At 49.7% G+C, this 16510-nt stretch overlaps 4 protein-coding genes and 2 non-coding genes across 6 annotated transcripts; 4 read left to right on the top strand and 2 right to left on the bottom strand.

The window, feature by feature from the left end:
* Positions 1–193: 193 nt before the first annotated feature.
* Positions 194–3391, bottom strand: PSK2 (serine/threonine protein kinase PSK2; the record flags this gene model as incomplete). The annotated part of the gene is made up of 1 exon (XM_076685940.1): positions 194–3391. The coding sequence occupies one exon, from the start codon at positions 3389–3391 to the stop codon at positions 194–196; it is 3198 nt and encodes a 1065-aa protein (XP_076539755.1).
* A 1890-nt stretch (positions 3392–5281) lies between these two features.
* COX5A (cytochrome c oxidase subunit IV family protein) lies at positions 5282–5842 on the top strand (the record flags this gene model as incomplete). The annotated part of the gene is made up of 2 exons (XM_076685939.1): positions 5282–5284; positions 5342–5842. 2 exons carry the CDS (start codon positions 5282–5284, stop codon positions 5840–5842), a joined length of 504 nt encoding a protein of 167 aa, XP_076539754.1.
* A 2290-nt stretch (positions 5843–8132) lies between these two features.
* Positions 8133–12107, top strand: GAL11 (Gal11p; the record flags this gene model as incomplete). The annotated part of the gene is made up of 2 exons (XM_076685938.1): positions 8133–8308; positions 8423–12107. 2 exons carry the CDS (start codon positions 8133–8135, stop codon positions 12105–12107), a joined length of 3861 nt encoding a protein of 1286 aa, XP_076539753.1.
* A 508-nt stretch (positions 12108–12615) lies between these two features.
* Positions 12616–13620, bottom strand: URH1 (trifunctional uridine nucleosidase/nicotinamide riboside hydrolase/nicotinic acid riboside hydrolase; the record flags this gene model as incomplete). Its single annotated transcript, XM_076685937.1, has 1 exon — positions 12616–13620. One exon carries the CDS (start codon positions 13618–13620, stop codon positions 12616–12618), a length of 1005 nt encoding a protein of 334 aa, XP_076539752.1.
* Positions 13621–15494: 1874 nt separating this feature from the next.
* tRNA-Lys(CTT) lies at positions 15495–15589 on the top strand. The gene is made up of 2 exons: positions 15495–15532; positions 15553–15589. It is a non-coding gene; the product is annotated as a tRNA-Lys (tRNA).
* Positions 15590–15591: 2 nt separating this feature from the next.
* On the top strand, positions 15592–15710 carry TRVA0_031S00089. Its single transcript, XR_013062094.1, has one exon. It is a non-coding gene; the product is annotated as a ribosomal RNA (ribosomal RNA).
* The last annotated feature ends 800 nt before the right edge of the window (positions 15711–16510 follow it).

Raw genomic sequence — 16510 nt, 5'->3', positions numbered from 1 at the left:
TCGAAGAACTCAGGTTGGATGTTAAATAGTTGGTAGATAGTTAATGTTGTTGCAACGTCTATATTTTCGTATAATATGTCATGAAGAATCATAAATAACAATTGTAAATGCCAATTGTGGTTAGTACATTATCCTTTTATTCCTTCCCATCCCAGTACCCATAGGTAGTAGTGCGGTACCCATAGATAATAATTTAATCATCACTCGTAAGCCATGGATGCCTCTCAATGGCCTCCAAATGAGGTCGCTTGTTCACATCGCGAGTAAGCATCATGAGCACCAAATCAAGACTCTCCTTGGACAGCACAAACGGTACACGCAGATTACCATCAACAATCTCGTCAACATTGTAAAACGGATTCTCCTTGTAGACAATGGTGTACAGCAAAATGCCCAGCGCCCACACGTCCTGCGGTTTGCCCGCATACGGCTTGCCCCCGAGCACCTCTGGCGCCGCATAGTCCAGCGTGCCGACAAACACATCAAACGGCCCCTGCTTGACAAACGCCGAGGAGCCAAAGTCAATGAGCTTTACCTTGCCGCGCTCGTCTACAACAATGTTCTCGTCCTTAATGTCGCGATGCACAATGCCATGGCGATGCAGGTGAGCAACCGCGGACACAACCTGCTTGAACAGGCTCCTGCACTCCTGCTCGCTCATGTCAGCCTTGAGCTCAATGAGATCAAACAGATCCGTGCCGGGGTTTCCGTGCCGCTCCATCTCAATGTGGTAGTAGTCGTCATCCTCGAAAAAGTCCAGCAGCTTGATGATGCTCTCGTGCGGATACGAATTAAGCGCTGCCATGACCTTGATCTCGTTCGGAATCGTGCCCAGTTTCTTGTCGCGCGTCCAGGTGTCCACGAGAATGCGCTCCTTGATGACGCACTTGACTACCACCATCACTTTAGGGGGCTTCCGGTACTGCGCCAGCAAAACCTTTCCGTACGCGCCCTCCCCCATCTTGTCTAAAATCTCAAAATCTTCAATCTTCTTGATGCGTCGCCGGGCTCCAATCTCAGGGGTGTGCTTGGCGTACTCGACGGGATCAATAGCCGTTGTTGTCGTTGCCGTCATCAACGAAGTCGGGCTGCTTACCTGGCTCACAGACTCCTCGGTGAGGCTGGCTACGCTCTCGTTGCTCGAGTGGGCGCTCTCCGTTTTACGACGCTTCTCGCTGTACAGCTGAAGCTGCGACGGGACCTCGCTCGGGGCTCGGTCGGGGGTCGTTCGGGTGTATGTGATCCACAGCGAGTAGTAGTGTGCCGACACAACCCGTAACTGGACATCGACAGTCAGCTCGTCGCCAAACGCGTTTCGCGCCTCAATGCCGTGCGAAGTCAAAAACCGCGCGTATCGAGCCGTCTCCTCAGGCGAAGTAGGCGAAGCACCATTCAATTTCGGCTGCGGAGTCCTGTCTGCTTCTTCTTCTACTTCTTCTTCTTCTTCTTTCTCCTTTTCTTCGTTTTCAGGACTATCGCCAGTTAAGGCGGCCATTTTACGAAACATGTGCTCGGGTAGGACCAGCCCAGACTCGTTGAGTGCGATTGTCTTAGCAATGGCCGCGACATACGACGTGAACCGCGGCATGAGGGTGTCGATCGACTTGCCAGCAAGAGAGCCCTCGTACCCAAACAGGTTGTGCATAAAGTGGTCGTTGTAGTCTACAATTGTCAAGTCGCGTTTGCGAACGACAATGACGCCAGCCATGTAGGGAAGCGAAGCAATCTCCACTACGCAGCCGTTCTGGCGGACGAGACACGGAATGCTCATCGACTCATTGCGAACGGTCGCGTAGTGGTACTCAGGCTCCAGCAACGGGTCGTGGCAAAACAGATCCCTAACTTTGACCGCTTGTGGTGTCGGCGGGCGCATGCGAGGTGGAACCAGCGCCTCGTAGTTGACGCCGGAAATGGACTTGACGACGGCATCGCTGCCTTCGTCTTCGGCGTGGACAATGGCCTTATCGCGGAGGACTTCTTCGACGACCCACACTACAAACCCGTTGGTGTTCTGCTTGGCCCAAAAGGACGCCATGTTCTCGTGGCCGTTGGACTTGACAATGGGGTACACGGCGCCACATTGGATTACAGCGCCATTAGCATTTGCTGAGGCAAGACGGCTCAGGAAATGGGCTCGATCCGCCGGAGAGATGATGTCGGTGATGCATAAATTGTGGAGCTGGCTCTGCGAGAAGCCAAAGATAAGGCACGCAATGTCGTTGGCCGACAGAATCTCGAAACCCGGGCCAGGACGCGTCGTGAACACCGAATGCTTGGCAGCCAGCTTGTTGGCCATGGATACCATTGGAGTCATGGCGCATGGTAGTTTGTCTGAATCCAGAGTCATCGGCGCGGTCAGATTGAGCGACGATACAGAGTGCACCATGTTGGAGAAGCTCGATACGGACCGGCGGTTGGAGCGCTGCAGAAACGACGGGAAAGAAGCGTCAATATAAGGAGTCGCCAGCGCTTCCAGAATCTGTGATGCAATGGCGTGGGCCGCCGTATTGGTCAGTGTTCGCTTGTGGGTCGGGCTAGTAGCGCCGCTGGGCAGCAGCTCGACAGAAGGCGACACGAAGAAGGACGCCGTACGGCTCGAGACCCGCTGGAGCGACGGCGAATTGAGCTTCGAGCTCGGAGATGAGTATAGTTGTGACTCCATGCTGGCATATGCCGACTCGAGAATCTCCAAAATGCGCTCTATATTGCTGCTTTGGTCCGCCGCCGAGAGCGGCTCATCGGATATGCGGAGCGGCTGCAGCGAATTAAGCATCGATAGTGTCGCCGAGCTTGCCGAAGAGCGGATATTGCTCAGGACGTGCTGCCACAGCGCCCCCGCCTGGGCCGGGTCATTGCCGATGGCGCTGGTCGCGCTGCTACGTCTACTGGAGGCTAGCGAGCGGCGGTCCAGCACGGGACTGGTGGCCACCGAACACCGCTCCATAACAGGGCTGGTCGCCACTGCAGACCCCCGACGTGACCCATACCGTTCTGGCACGGGATTGGTAATTGGCGGAGGAGCACGGGCGCCACCCCCAATTAGGGGAGCAGCAGGTTGGGGGCTGTTAATGCTGGGTCTTCTCGACAGAGAAGCAGTAGACAGCGAAGTATGCATCTCATCGAACATCTGCGGGTTCTCCTGGAGGAACTTGAGCGAGTTCTTGAGCACTGCAATCCGCTGGCCAATCGAGTTGTGCGCCACAATGGCGTACGAGTACGAATGTAGCGACTGCGACGAGAACCGGTGGATGGCGTCCTCGTGGGCCTCTTCAGAAGCCCTCTGGCTTGTCCTGCGCCGCACCGGCGTCCTGAGGTCCACCTGATCTTCTTCCTCTTCGTCTGACGACGTCTCGAGGTAGAAGTCCGGACGCCCACGCGATCGGTCCGCCATCATGGCAACGAACAAAAATAAAATTAGCGCCACCCACGAAGGTACTGCGAGTCGTGGTGGTCAAAAATACTAATACTCGCGAGAAGGAATGGTCCGTTAAAATAAATTCCTAAATCGGGCTCTGTGGATATATTTCCTCCTCCTAAAATCTCTCTCTATCTCCCCTCCCAGAAGTTGCTCGATCTCTCGTGGAATTTAAAGAACGTGAAGTTTCCCTTTGAGTTTTGTTGGCCTTTGGATATTCAAGATCTCATTTTATAAGAAGAAAAAAAAAAAAGGTGTCGTCCGTATCAGCCTTCTGGTACATGGGTCAGGTCCTCTGAGCCCGCGCCTCGTTGTCAGGGTAACACACTACTGAGATAAGTGCGTCGCCAACCGTGGACCACTTGATCCACGTCGTTTCACCCAACCGGAGCCAGCCACCATTAAAGCTGATACCGCAGGGCGCGTCTTTATATTTTCTTCTCTCTTGGGCGTGTAGCCATTGCCTGGCCGCCTGCGATTTCGGGGTGGTGACGCCTCTGTTTTTTGGTGGTCGCCCATGGGTGGCTGCCGATTGTATGTGCGGCTTACACGTGATCGGCCTGTCGTGCGGCTGGCCAGCATGCATATTATTCCGTATCGGGCCGGCCGCCATCCATTATCGCTATGCGCATTACGTTATTGTACTGTACTGTCGTTATACATGCCATGTACTATGGCCGCTTTCTGCTGGCATGGAACTTGTCGCAAGAGAGCCAATGCATTGAAGTAAACTCGGTGGCCAATTTGCTATTTTCGGATAATAATGTACGGCTACGGAAGTGCCACCGGTGATCCCTGATATATGATAAATGTGTCTCTCGCCCTCCCTCTCTTCCCTCGTATATGGGTTGGGGACGCCTCGTGCTTCCAAATCCAGACCCTGAATGGACCCCCCTAAATTGCTACCTGTAATACCGGTAATATAGCGCTACTAACCCCGGCACGCACGCACAGTACCGCAGTACGTACGTACTAGCCCATTAGTACTAGGTGAAATCGGGTCCGGCAATAGGCCCGATGGATCGCCAATAAGCTTAACTTCTTAGACTTCGATATATTGACGCACGCGATAATTAATGACACTCGATAAACGTTATAATTCAATTAACTGACGTTACGACTTATCTTGATAAAAAAAGACTTTTTTCTGTCTCGAATAAGCAGATATCGGTAGTTATTGCTACAGGCTTCTAAAATACCGTAAATTGGCGATACCATTGAAATAAGCTTGGAATCTAGTTTCTGGGTATGCGCTTAACGGTAGTACATGTATTCTTGGGGGCCAGCCCCCAAACCCCCGTAGCTCCGCTGCGCGGAGGGATTCGAACCCTCTGAAGCTTCCTTCCTGACTCAATAATTCCTTCAACAGTGCAAATTGGGATGGATAGTTGATGCTAAAGCGTGCGATATATTCAATTAACCAGTCAACCATTTTATATTACGATATTAGGTTCTACAAATATAATAGATCAGCATCTCTTTACAACTAATAAGCAGACCATTCTCATATTAACCAAGTGTCACCACCACGGGAGCAGCGAAATCGATGCGAAGCATCGCTACGGGAGCTCGAGGGCTGGCCCTCGAAAAATCACAACACCAGTATAACTAACGGTATAACTAAACTGGACTGATTAATACATTACATTACAGAGTCGATAAAAGTGGTGTGGTGGACCGGGGAAAGGAAAGTTTTCGGGCAGGGACGAATTGCGGGGCTCTGATTGGCTGGCGGCGGGAGGGTGTCGAAATGGATCTCCCAAACACAAAGAAAATTTGGCAGAAAACCCTCCCTTTTCCCACTCTTTTCCATCGTTTGGTACCATCCGATTCTAACCAATCACCCACACATATAATAGCCTCGCAATGGTAAGTTGTGTTTGTGGATTTTTTGCTTCAATTGGACGCTAACCGACGCATCTGTAGCTAAGGACCGTGCGACCATCTGCTAACGTTGCCCGACTGGGCCTGCGAATGAGCCAGCGACACGTCTCGCAGGCCATTTCTGCGCCAACCCTCATGAACCTCGAGGTACGATGGGAGGGCATGTCCCAGGAGGAGCGAGACGACATTGTGGCCCAGCTCGCCGAGCGACAGAAGGGCTCGTGGAAGGATCTGACGGTCGCCGAGAAGCGAGCTGCGTGGTACATTTCTTACGGTCCATGGGGCCCACGACGACCAATCCACGCCCCAGGATCCGGCAAGAAGATTGCCCTTGGCATTGTCGGCATTATCATCGCCGCTGCGGGCGTCTTTGGCTTTGCTCGATTGGTGAGCGCTGGCATGCCACACACCATGTCCAAGGAGTGGCAGGAAGCATCTAACGAGATTCTCAAGGAGAACAAGGCCAATCCATTCTCGGGCTACGACCAGGTCCAGTCTCCTTCCAGAGGTCTGCCAGAGCAGGCTGAGGACGACGACGAGTAGAAGAAATCGTTATAAACAAAATAAAAAGGGAAAACACAATTTTCAGCCGCCCCTAGGCCTTAGAGAGTCTACGAAAGATCGAGCGATATTAATCATACATAGTGAATTATCTATACAAATACACACCCTATCCCGACTTTCATATTCAGGGAACTTATAGCATTCCTCTCCAACAATTGTGTCTCCGAGTCATACCTCGGTAGACTTTCCAATAAAAACCCTAAATGACCAATATAACCTGGTGGATTCAATGGTTTGATTGGCCCCCGCTGGTCGACCCGACCCGTTTTTCGGGTCGTGTGAGATTACCCCAGGGATCGAGGGGGTTTTTTGAGCCAATTAATGGCGTTGAAATTTCAGGCCGTTAATTCGTGGCGTGACATTTTTCACTTTCTGCACAGCCGTGCCTACCAAATTCTTCCAACCACTAACGTTACTGGTCGATGGAATATTAATTCATTCTAGCAATTGGCTCGTTCTATGGGAGTTTTGGAATAACCTCGAGTATACAATTGGGTATGGAAATAATGTTAAGCGTGCTTTTTGGTACAATGAGCTGTGAAGATAATAATACGTCATTTTTATTGCCAATGGCTGTCTTTTATGCACTGTACCAAAAGATCTCCCATAATGAGAGCGAAATACTGATAACCGGTATCATTGCTGTGTTTTTCCATTATACTAAATAATCATACATCACTATAATCACTAACTTCCCAGTTACCTGTATATCAATTGAACTTTGTTATCTCGGCCTAGTACGTTGTGCATCAGATATGTGGACTGCATTCCTTAACGATAGCCTCGAAGAGGAGATTTACACGATGATCCCCAAGGCTATTCGCAGAGGAATTCGACTAGTCTTAGTAATCCACCACTACGATTAAAGCTTTTAGTCTATATGGACTGAAGAAAGCACTTCGTGTTTGTATAATGTACAGCACCGGGGGGGTAATGCATCGGTAGTACCGTACGTGCTACTATTGAGTATAAATGACGCCTGGTCGCGACAATTGATACGAATTGTATCCCAGTCACAGGAGAATCTAATGCAAAACACATTCACTAGATAGCGGAGCAGGTACCTAGGGTAATGAAAAGAAAAAGATGTGCACTATGTGCCGATATCTGTTCAATCCCTTGCATATTTGCGGTATTACCATGGTGGAATACTACGACAGTAAAAAGAACAGGCATCCTTTTTTACTCCGGCGCATTTAATATTACTACCCGCTCAACGTCTCGGTTATAAGCACCGCTAATTTACCTAGTGTACACATAACGAGATGCCCCGTATAATAAATACGTATAGACAAGCTAGAGCGGACGCATACATGAGAGAAAAAATTATGTCGACATACGCATACTTCATGCATGCAAAATACAAAACAGGAACAAAATGCTGCCTACGAGTGCGCTGTACCAATCATTGGAGGCAAAAAAAAAAAGGGAATCTTCAATGGAGGGAGAAAAAAAAAGAGGGGTAATCGATCGAGGCGTTGTACACACCACTGTGTATATGACAATAAAAAATGTCGACGTATCGCGACTAGTGTGACAGCCTTATCTATATAAATCTCGACTCCAGGAGTACCACTAATTTACCCCCTTTGGTAGCGATGTGATTGACCAACGGTTCTGGGCAATTTCGTGTGTCGCATAGGGCGCATGGAAGTCGAGGAAATGCGTGCCAACCGACTCACCCGTGTCTCAGCCGTGCGCCATCTGGAGAGGGACCTCGCCCATCGTCGAACGCGTTCAATGCACAATTACGCTAGACTAAACTACTATACATATACAAGCTGCTTCATATAGTCTATGTCTTCTATGAGATATTGAGTCCTTGCCGCCATTAATGCAGGCCAATGGCCTTACCAGCCTATTCTGATGATATTTCATCATGCGGCTGACCGGGTTGGGCATGGTGGGGGGAAGGGGAGGGGGAGGGTGTCGCGCGCGCGCCGGCAGTATGGGCGGGAAGGTAATTGAATTTTGGGTTGCGTCTTGGAACACGCGGTAAAGGGTCAATCCCTCCTCTTCTCGCTCTCCTCTTCCCTCTCCCTCCCTTGCAAACCAACCGTTTATTTCGAACCGCAGCAAAAGCGGAAGAGAAAAAGGTCCTTCGAGTCGTTTGGGGTCTTTACTGATCTGTTGGAAATTGAATCCTTGGGATTTTTTTTTTATTCTCTTTTTTTTTACTAATTTTTTTGGAGCGAGCTTTGGACTGTCTCTACATTAATCCCTCGACTCTCGTGCGAATAAAGCACGCTTCGGGAGGATGGATTTCAACATGAACTTCACCCAGATGCCCGGCCAGCAGGGCCAGGGCCAGCAGGGTCAGATACCGATGCCTCAACAGCAACAACAGGCCCCGATGCAGCAGAACATGATGTCGCAGTACGGTTCTCAGCAGGCGTGGCACCAGTATGTCACTGTCGAAGAGCGTAAAAGATTAATATCGTCATTGTAAGTTGAGATATTTGGTTAAATCTACCAAGATTTCTCCGTTTTCCCTGGAGATTCCTTGAAGACTATGTGATTCCATGAAGATTGTTTGGAAAGATGCTAACATTATTGCAGAATCGAGACTATCCGCAGCCTGGGGCCATACCCAGAGAGTAAAATCGCGGCGCTGGCTGAGCAGTACGAATCGTTTATATTCAATGCCGCCACCTCCAAGGAGGATTACGTTGCCCAGTGCAAAGATAAAATGTCGACCATTAAAAACGTAAACGTTAATGGACGACAGATGGCTATGAACAGCGCTCAAAACCAGCAGCCGATGCAGCAACAACAACTACAGCCACAACAGCCACAACAACAACAACAGCAAGGTGCCGCGAGTGGAGATAGAATGGCTCCGAGGGGAAGTGTGAGCGCTCTCGCCAATAGCATTGGTATTGACCAAGGCACGTTGCAGCTGCTGATTAAGAACGCCCAGCAGAATGGACTTAATCCGGAACAACAACAACAGTTTGTTGTCAATGCGATTAAACAGATTCAGCAGCGACGGATGATGATGCAGCAACAGCAGAACCAGAACCAGAACCAACAGCAGCAGCCGGGTCAGCAACAAATCCCAGGCCAGGGCCAAGGAACTCAACAGAAGGACCAACAGCCTCAGCAACAGCCCCAGGGTACAGGAGGACAGACGAGTGGTAATCTAAGCAATCTGCCTAATTTGACGCCAGAACAATTCAGCATGTTGAGTAAAGAACAGCAGATGTCGTACGTCCAGATGCATAGACAGCGACAGCTTCAACAGCAACAGCAGCAGCAGCAGCAGCAGCAGCAACAACAGCAACAACAGCAACAACAGCAAAATATGCGTCAAATGATGGGTGGCCAGAATTCGCAGAACCAAATGCAGCAGCCACAGCAGCAGCGGTTTGGAAACCAGTTCCAGCAAAACTCGACCCAACAACAACCGCAGAGGCAACAGCCAGCCCAGACAAATCAGACCCAAACCACTCAACCAGCTCAGCAAGGCCAGGGGCAACAAGTCCAGCAGAACCAGCAGAATCAACAAGGACAGCAGGCAAATAGAACCCAACCTCGGATGGACAGGAACATGCCCATTCCTCCAAACCTCTTGTCGAGAATCCCCAATCTCCCGCCGGGGGTCAACACCTGGGGACAGATTAGCGACTTGGTGCGGTCCGGAGGGCTACCACGAGAGAACATTGAGACCATCAAGCGCGTCCACAGCCTGCATATGCATTGGCTCAACACCATCCAGGGCCAGGCTGGGCAGAAAAATGCCAATAACACTAACATGGCTGCCGGTAACGTGGCGGCTGCCAGTAACACCACTGCTCGTCCTCAATTCAACCAGATGCAGATGCAGGGCACGATGGGCACCGCGGGCCCCACTATGGGTCAGATGGGTGGGAACGTTCAGAATACTACTGGTGGTGGTGGTAACCAGTTCTTTTCCGTCAGTCCTGGCACCACCAATGCGGCGGCCCCGGGTCCAAACCAACAACCCCAAAACCAGCAGCAGCCCCAGAATGCCCAGTTTAATCGCATGACAAGCCCGCTCCAGGATGCGGCTCAGATGTCCATGAACCGGCAGTCGACGCCACAGCAGCCGACTCCCCAGCCGCAAAATGCCCAATTGACACCACAGCAAGCGCAATTCCGCCTTCAGCAACAGTTCCAAAGCCCTCAACAACAGCGTCAGCCACAGCCGCCCCAACAGCAGCCGCAGATGGCGAATCAGGGCCAGCAGCAACAGGTTCCGCCGCAAGGAGGAATCAACATGCAGCAAATGGCGGGCACCAATGGTGCACAGGGCCAGGCCAGGCAGTTCCAGCCCACCGTCGACCGCCAAACTCTGCGGTCACTCTATGAGGAAGCATCCAAAGTGCCAGTGCGGCTCCAGAACTTCACAGCGACCCTGTCTGAGGACGAGAAACGGTATTGCCGAGATACTATGCGACAGATGCAGCAGACGTATCAGAAGTTTGACCAGCTCGTGTCGTTGTTTTACCACTTGACGAAGAACGACACTGCCACTCGGCGACTGTTACAGTTGAAGCTCATGTTCAAGCGACAATGCGACTTGCTCGAAACTACAAATGAATATTACACTAACCGGTACCTTATCGACAAGACCAAGCATGAGATCAATCGCTACTTCATGTTCGTCAAGGACAGCCTCAAGAACCAACACCAGCAACAGCAGCAGGCGCAACAGGCACAGCAGGGCCAGCAACCAGTTCAAGCAGCACCTCAACAGCCGAACTTAGGCCAGGTGCGTGCTGGGCAGATGGGCCAGCCCATGCCAACTCAATCTTCGCCCCAGTTTGCACAACAGAGGATCCCGCCACAACAAGCTCAACCTCAGCAGGCACAACAGCCACAACAGTTTATTAACGTTCAGCAGCCACAAGCCACGCTCCAGCCCCAGAGACCTTTCCCTCAGCAGCTAGCAGGCGCTGTTCAGCAGCCGCAACAGCAGCAACAGCAGCAGCAACAACAACAGCAGCAGCAGCAGCCTCAAAACCAGTCTATCTTCGTTCCCGGCTTCTCAATGGAGCCCCAGCAGAACCAGGCTGCTCAGAACATGTCGCAGCCCGGTGGTAACAACATGGCGCGACAAGTTCCACAAATGCAGCAGATTCCGTACATGGCGAACCAGCAATTGCCGAAAGGCGCTACTGGACAACTAGTACAGCAACCTCCAGCCCAGTCCCAGCCGGGAACTCAACCTCAGCAGCAGCAACAGCCTCCTCAGGCTCAGCCTGCCGCCAGAGCCAAGGGTAAAAAAGCAACGGCTAAGCAAACTCAGGCCCAGCAAGCCCAACAAGCCCAGCCCACTCCAGCAACCCAGCAACGGAAGGACTCCCAAGGGAACGCGGTTCAGACCCCTTCACGAGTTCCAACCTATGCAAAGCCCGGCATTACACAGGACCAGCTTAAGCTACCACAAAAGAAGCGGAAGACTGCTAGTAGCTCGCCCGAGGAGACCAAGCTCCAGGCAAAGGACCAGCAACCAGCCCTCAAGAAGGAGAAGGTTGACCCCTCAGAGCGGCAGAAGCAGGCCAAAATTCTTGAAGGGCTTCAGCGCAAGAAGGAGCTGTCCAAGTCCAACCCGCTGGCTTACTTTATTACTTGTCTCGGGGAGGCTTTAGATATTCGAAGTGAGGAGATCCAGGCGAGCATCAAGGGCGAGGTCAAGGCCGAGTCTGGTGGTGTTCAGGCCAATGGCAGTCCAATAGTGGCAGCTCCCTCCTCTGCTGTGGCCAGCAGTGCCAACAGTACGAAGGGCGTGACGCCAAGTTCATTGCTGCGAACTCCTCAGCCGTTTTCGAATAAGACTCCGTCGGCGCTTACGCCAGGGGTCATTGGTAAAGACGATAAGAAGCGGTCTTTGCCGTTGACGCCGCCGTGGACAGGTAATGTGCAGGCGCTTGCTATTAGGAATGCATTCAAGGCCATAGATTCGGTCAAGAGTTTTGACGTGCAGTTCCTGACTCCGGAGCCTGAGCACAAGAAGGCCCCAGCCGAGATTTTGGCGCTGGCGGCTGAAGATAGGGTGAAGAGTGAAGCTGCTGACATGGATAATACGCTCGCATTGAAGGCTGACGACTTTGTTTTCCCGGTGAGCGATCTGGAGACAAACACCGAGATGATGATTAGTGGATTGGACTATGATCAGCTGGCCAAGGATAACGTTAATATCTGGGACTATGACCAGCTTATGGGTGCATTGGGTAAAAGCGACGATGAGTTGCGCAAGGAATATTGGACTCTCGACTAGGGACTCTATTTATTAGGGGGAGAAACGACATGATGACTTTTTTTATTATTAATGATGACAGTTCGGTGTAATTATAAATTATTGCATTATTTCATGTTTACCGGTATGGCTGACCGAGTATCTCTACCAGGTATGTTTATCACGGTGATGTGTATTCGAGGGCCAGCCCTCGAGCTCCCGTAGCTGAGGGCCAGCCCTCAGACCCCATCTCAGTAACAACGTTACAAACACGCCGTTACACTGTAACAAAGTCCCAACCTGTAACAAAGTTCCCGTAACTATGTGTAACAAATACCTAGTGACAGCTCAAATCTCTGCCAGGAGGGTTTGGGGGGACACATTAGACTAAGTAGGTATAACCTGTAATAATTACTCGACAGAGCAATGATAGCTGAGAATCCTGTTCAAATATGTCATCCGAAGACTCGACCGAGCAGTTATGGCGGCTGAACCAGTGTGTCATCTCAACAGAGTACTGCTATGAATAACCGTAACAGCCTACATATGTCTATTTGTTAATAATGTGGCCGTCTAGTGTATCTATAGCAGCGATAATGACGTTCCAGAATGCTTCAACGTCCACTTTTTCCGCCACGTATACGCCCCGCTCGTTCTCAGTGCCATCGTCAAGATAGTTGAACTTGCCTTCACACTCGCCGCTCTGCACAATGCTCAAATTATGCCTCGTAAACTCAAATCCAAGGCTATTGTCCCCGTAAAACGGCAGGACTGCCAAAACCGCCGCGGGATCGTGCAGAGGAGGGCCGTCCACAAAGTTGAACACCTTCTTATAAGTATCTGCAAAGAAAGTCATGAGCTCGTAGAGCATCTGACGCACCGGAGACCGGGGCGGAGGATGCTGAATGCGTGACTGGACATCTTCCGTGGCAATTAACGTGTGGGTAAGCTTAAGCGGCACGACAACCGTCTTTGGGGCCAGCTGAGGATGACCCAGTACCACCTGAGCAGCAAGCGGGTCGACCCAGATATTGAACTCGGCATGATCCGTCCAGTTCCCCGGCTCATCTGGAACGGCACCGCCCATGATGCTCAGCACCTTGATCTTTGGGATAACCTGCGGGAAGTTCTGAATGAGTAAGGCAATGTTCGTGAGTGCACCAGTGGCCACAAGAGCCACCTGCCCGCCATTATTAGCATTGCTGTACTCCTCGATGGCCTGAGCCATTGCTGGAACTGCGCTGTGGTCCGGCTGTGCTTCGAACGCTGGGGCTGGTAAGAGAGCCGTGCCGTCGAGGCCGCTGACACCGTGGATATCGACGGCAACTCGCACTGGTCGCTCGAGAGGCTTTTCGCTGCCCGGATAGACGTGGATGTCCAGGCACTCGTAAGCCGTGAGCAGGGAAATGGCGTTCGTCGTGGTGTTGTCGAGCGAGGCATTGCCATGGACCGTCGAGATGCCCAAAAGCCGGAACGACGGATGGAACAGCGCCACGAGCATGGCAAAGGCATCGTCGTGTCCCGGGTCGCAGTCAAGCCAAACTGGTATTTGCATTTTTGTACTCTTTTTTTCGTTTCGTCAGTCTTTAGGCAATGATAGAGGTGATTTGGTGCGTTTTATATGGCGATTGCTGCTTAATGTGCTTTCTGCATATGAGCACAATATTGGGGTGGGGTATTTGCGGGCGCCCCGCAGCGGGTGTTTGATCCTTGGATGGAGATTGGCGAGTGGTATAACTGCTAAATAGCAGTTGCTTTGATGGTATACAATAATGGAACTGTAAGTTACGGATTTTAGGGCCTTGAGTAGGTTAAGCGATATTATATTGATATTTTTTCCCGTTCTCTAGGGCATATTAAATTTTATGGGCAAAACTGGGCCTGTCTGCAACGGTCTGACCTTGTCTTGCGTTACATGCAGGTAATTGAGCTACGAATAGTACTAAATAACTTGGGTGGGATGGCGAGAGAGGGTGATGCCTTTGATTATGTCTATGGATTTTCTAGAAATCAACCAAAGATATATGCTTCAAGTGGAGGCGGTTTATATATGTCGTTTATTGAGAGATGGATGTTGCTGGAGATTTGGCTGGTTCAGTGTGAGATCGCATCCGACTGTTTAAGATTGTCTAAGGAACATTCATTTCCAGTGGTGACATACCAAAATATATATGGAGAAGAAAAGTGTGTATAACACTTATCTATTCACTACATAGCATGAAAGAATTTTTTGACATATGTACTATCAATTGACTGACCAAGTGGAGGTGTAATATATCAACCTGTAGCCAGTGTCTTGAACTCCCGGGTAACGAAACCCGGCAATCCAAAAGCTGTTAGTTCACTACAATACAAAATTTCTCCTACCTAAGAAATTCACCTTGGAAGTAGAGATAAATTGTCATTAATGCGTCAAGATAGTGCCTAAATACCAGTGGTCCCATGTTAGGTTACAAGGGACTGGACTACGTAGTATTACTGAAACAGGACGCATTCATGTACATGCTCGCCAAGCCTGTAAATCCACAATTTCTTTCGCTATCAACATCGAAGTCCGTAGCCCCACATTGCTGCACTCCTGCACAGCTGTAGTCAATTTGCCCAGCAAAAGAGTTGCCCAGGGAAAAAACCTGCCCGAAAAAAGCTGCCCACTTTTCCCACAGAGTAAATAACAGCGAAAGGACCCGGCAAGATTTTTTTTGAAATCTCCTTACTGGCAGTCTTCAGTATACTTTGCATGTACACTGGGGACGTCTCCCGCTTCGCGGAGGAATTAGTCAATTTATCATTGCGATAAATTTGTCCATACAGTGTATTCCTCATAACATTACCCATATAAATCTATTCAATAGATGAAGTTAAGCTAGGGGCGAGCAATTGCACAAGTCTTTGAAACGTGGACGAACTGTAAGTTAGAATTTTGGCTACTGTTTTATAGAAACGCACGCGGAGAGCTGGCTTCTTTGAAGGAGGTAAGCTACCAATAATATGTCATAATCAACCGTGAATACGTCCGAATTGGTAACACTTTTGCGAGTCTTTGCCCAGTGCCTTTTCTATGAGTTTCAAAGGCATCACAGAAAGTAATAACCTAGCACTGGTGGTGTCTAATCCCCATGGCGCAAATGAGATATACTGTCGGACTCCTCTGATACGGAAGTGACTTTCTAGAGATTATGGCACCACAATGCTACATAACCTAACTTGACAGCGCAGCTACAACAGCCTAGGCTAAAAATACGCCCTTCAATGCAGTTATGGCGACATCTGCATAACCGTTTTAATTTTAATTTATAAAGCATGACTTACTTATCATGAATGGGATTTATTACATAATAATTTAGCATTTTGTTAGCAGCGATTACTAATATATTACGTAATCATAAAATTAGCAATGACATCGAGTTGATTAAGTGACGTCATCAATAAGCCCGGCTAGCTCAATCGGTAGAGCGTGTGACTCTTAAAGCTCTTCGGAGATAAAAGTCATCACAAGGTTGGGGGTTCGAGCCCCCCGTTGGGCTGTTAGCTACGACCATATCCAGATGGCAACACCGTCTCTCGTTCGATCGGCAGCAGTTAAGCATCTGAGAGCTTGTCCAAGTACCGCGGTTGGAGACAACGCGGGAACAGCGAGTGTTGTAGCTTCATTTTTGCCATGCATTTCCGTGCATTATCTATGAAACATGCAATGCAAGAACTGCATAATTGTGCGGCTCATGCGGCTTAAGCCGCACTTAAAATGGAACGTTGGGAGTTCAAAGCCGAGATAATTGAGTTTTCATGACAATTGAAATTAATCGATCCAGTGTGAATGCATTCAGGCACGTGCAATTGTACACTATAGTTACGTAGCTGCCATGCATTTTTATGCAGTATCTATGAAACATGTGTGTCTAATTGCGCATTAAATTTCGCATTATTAATTTCAATTAAAGCCATGTTGTGAAGGTAGTCGGTGAGCCAGAAGTTGAACCAGATCTCCCTCAACACATGGGTCACAGAAACCTGCGCGAGCATGGGAACTTCTGCACGCACTATGAAAAGGAAGATGTGCGGGAAAAGACTTTTCTCTTCATCCACGCTTTATTAGAATAAGGTAAGTCAAGCGATGAGTGATGAGGAGAATAATTACTAAAGCGATACATATAGATCTAGTGACAGCTACAATTGGGGACAATTGAGAATAGCTAACAGATCTTTATTATTAGAGACTTGCTAAACCGTTACAAATAACAAGCCATAATTGGCCCATTATGCATTGCAATGGGGATAGCATGGACAATTGATACTGTAATAACTGTTGCTATAGCATGCCCCTTTTGTTGGAAGTCAAAGGGACAATGTGTATCGACTTCACATGTCTCAGCTTATCATGATGAGACAAACCAGGAACCCGGAGATACTGGAGTTACTACCACGACCATAACCATTGGTAGGTTACA

Source organism: Trichomonascus vanleenenianus, assembly GCF_965637985.1.
Source record: "Trichomonascus vanleenenianus strain CLIB 3782 genome assembly, contig: TRVA0_031S, whole genome shotgun sequence".
In the NCBI taxonomy this organism is placed as follows: Eukaryota; Fungi; Ascomycota; class Dipodascomycetes; order Dipodascales; family Trichomonascaceae; genus Blastobotrys; species Blastobotrys vanleenenianus.
The sequence above is the reverse complement of the archived record's forward strand: the minus strand, read 5'-3'. Positions and strand labels throughout refer to the sequence as shown.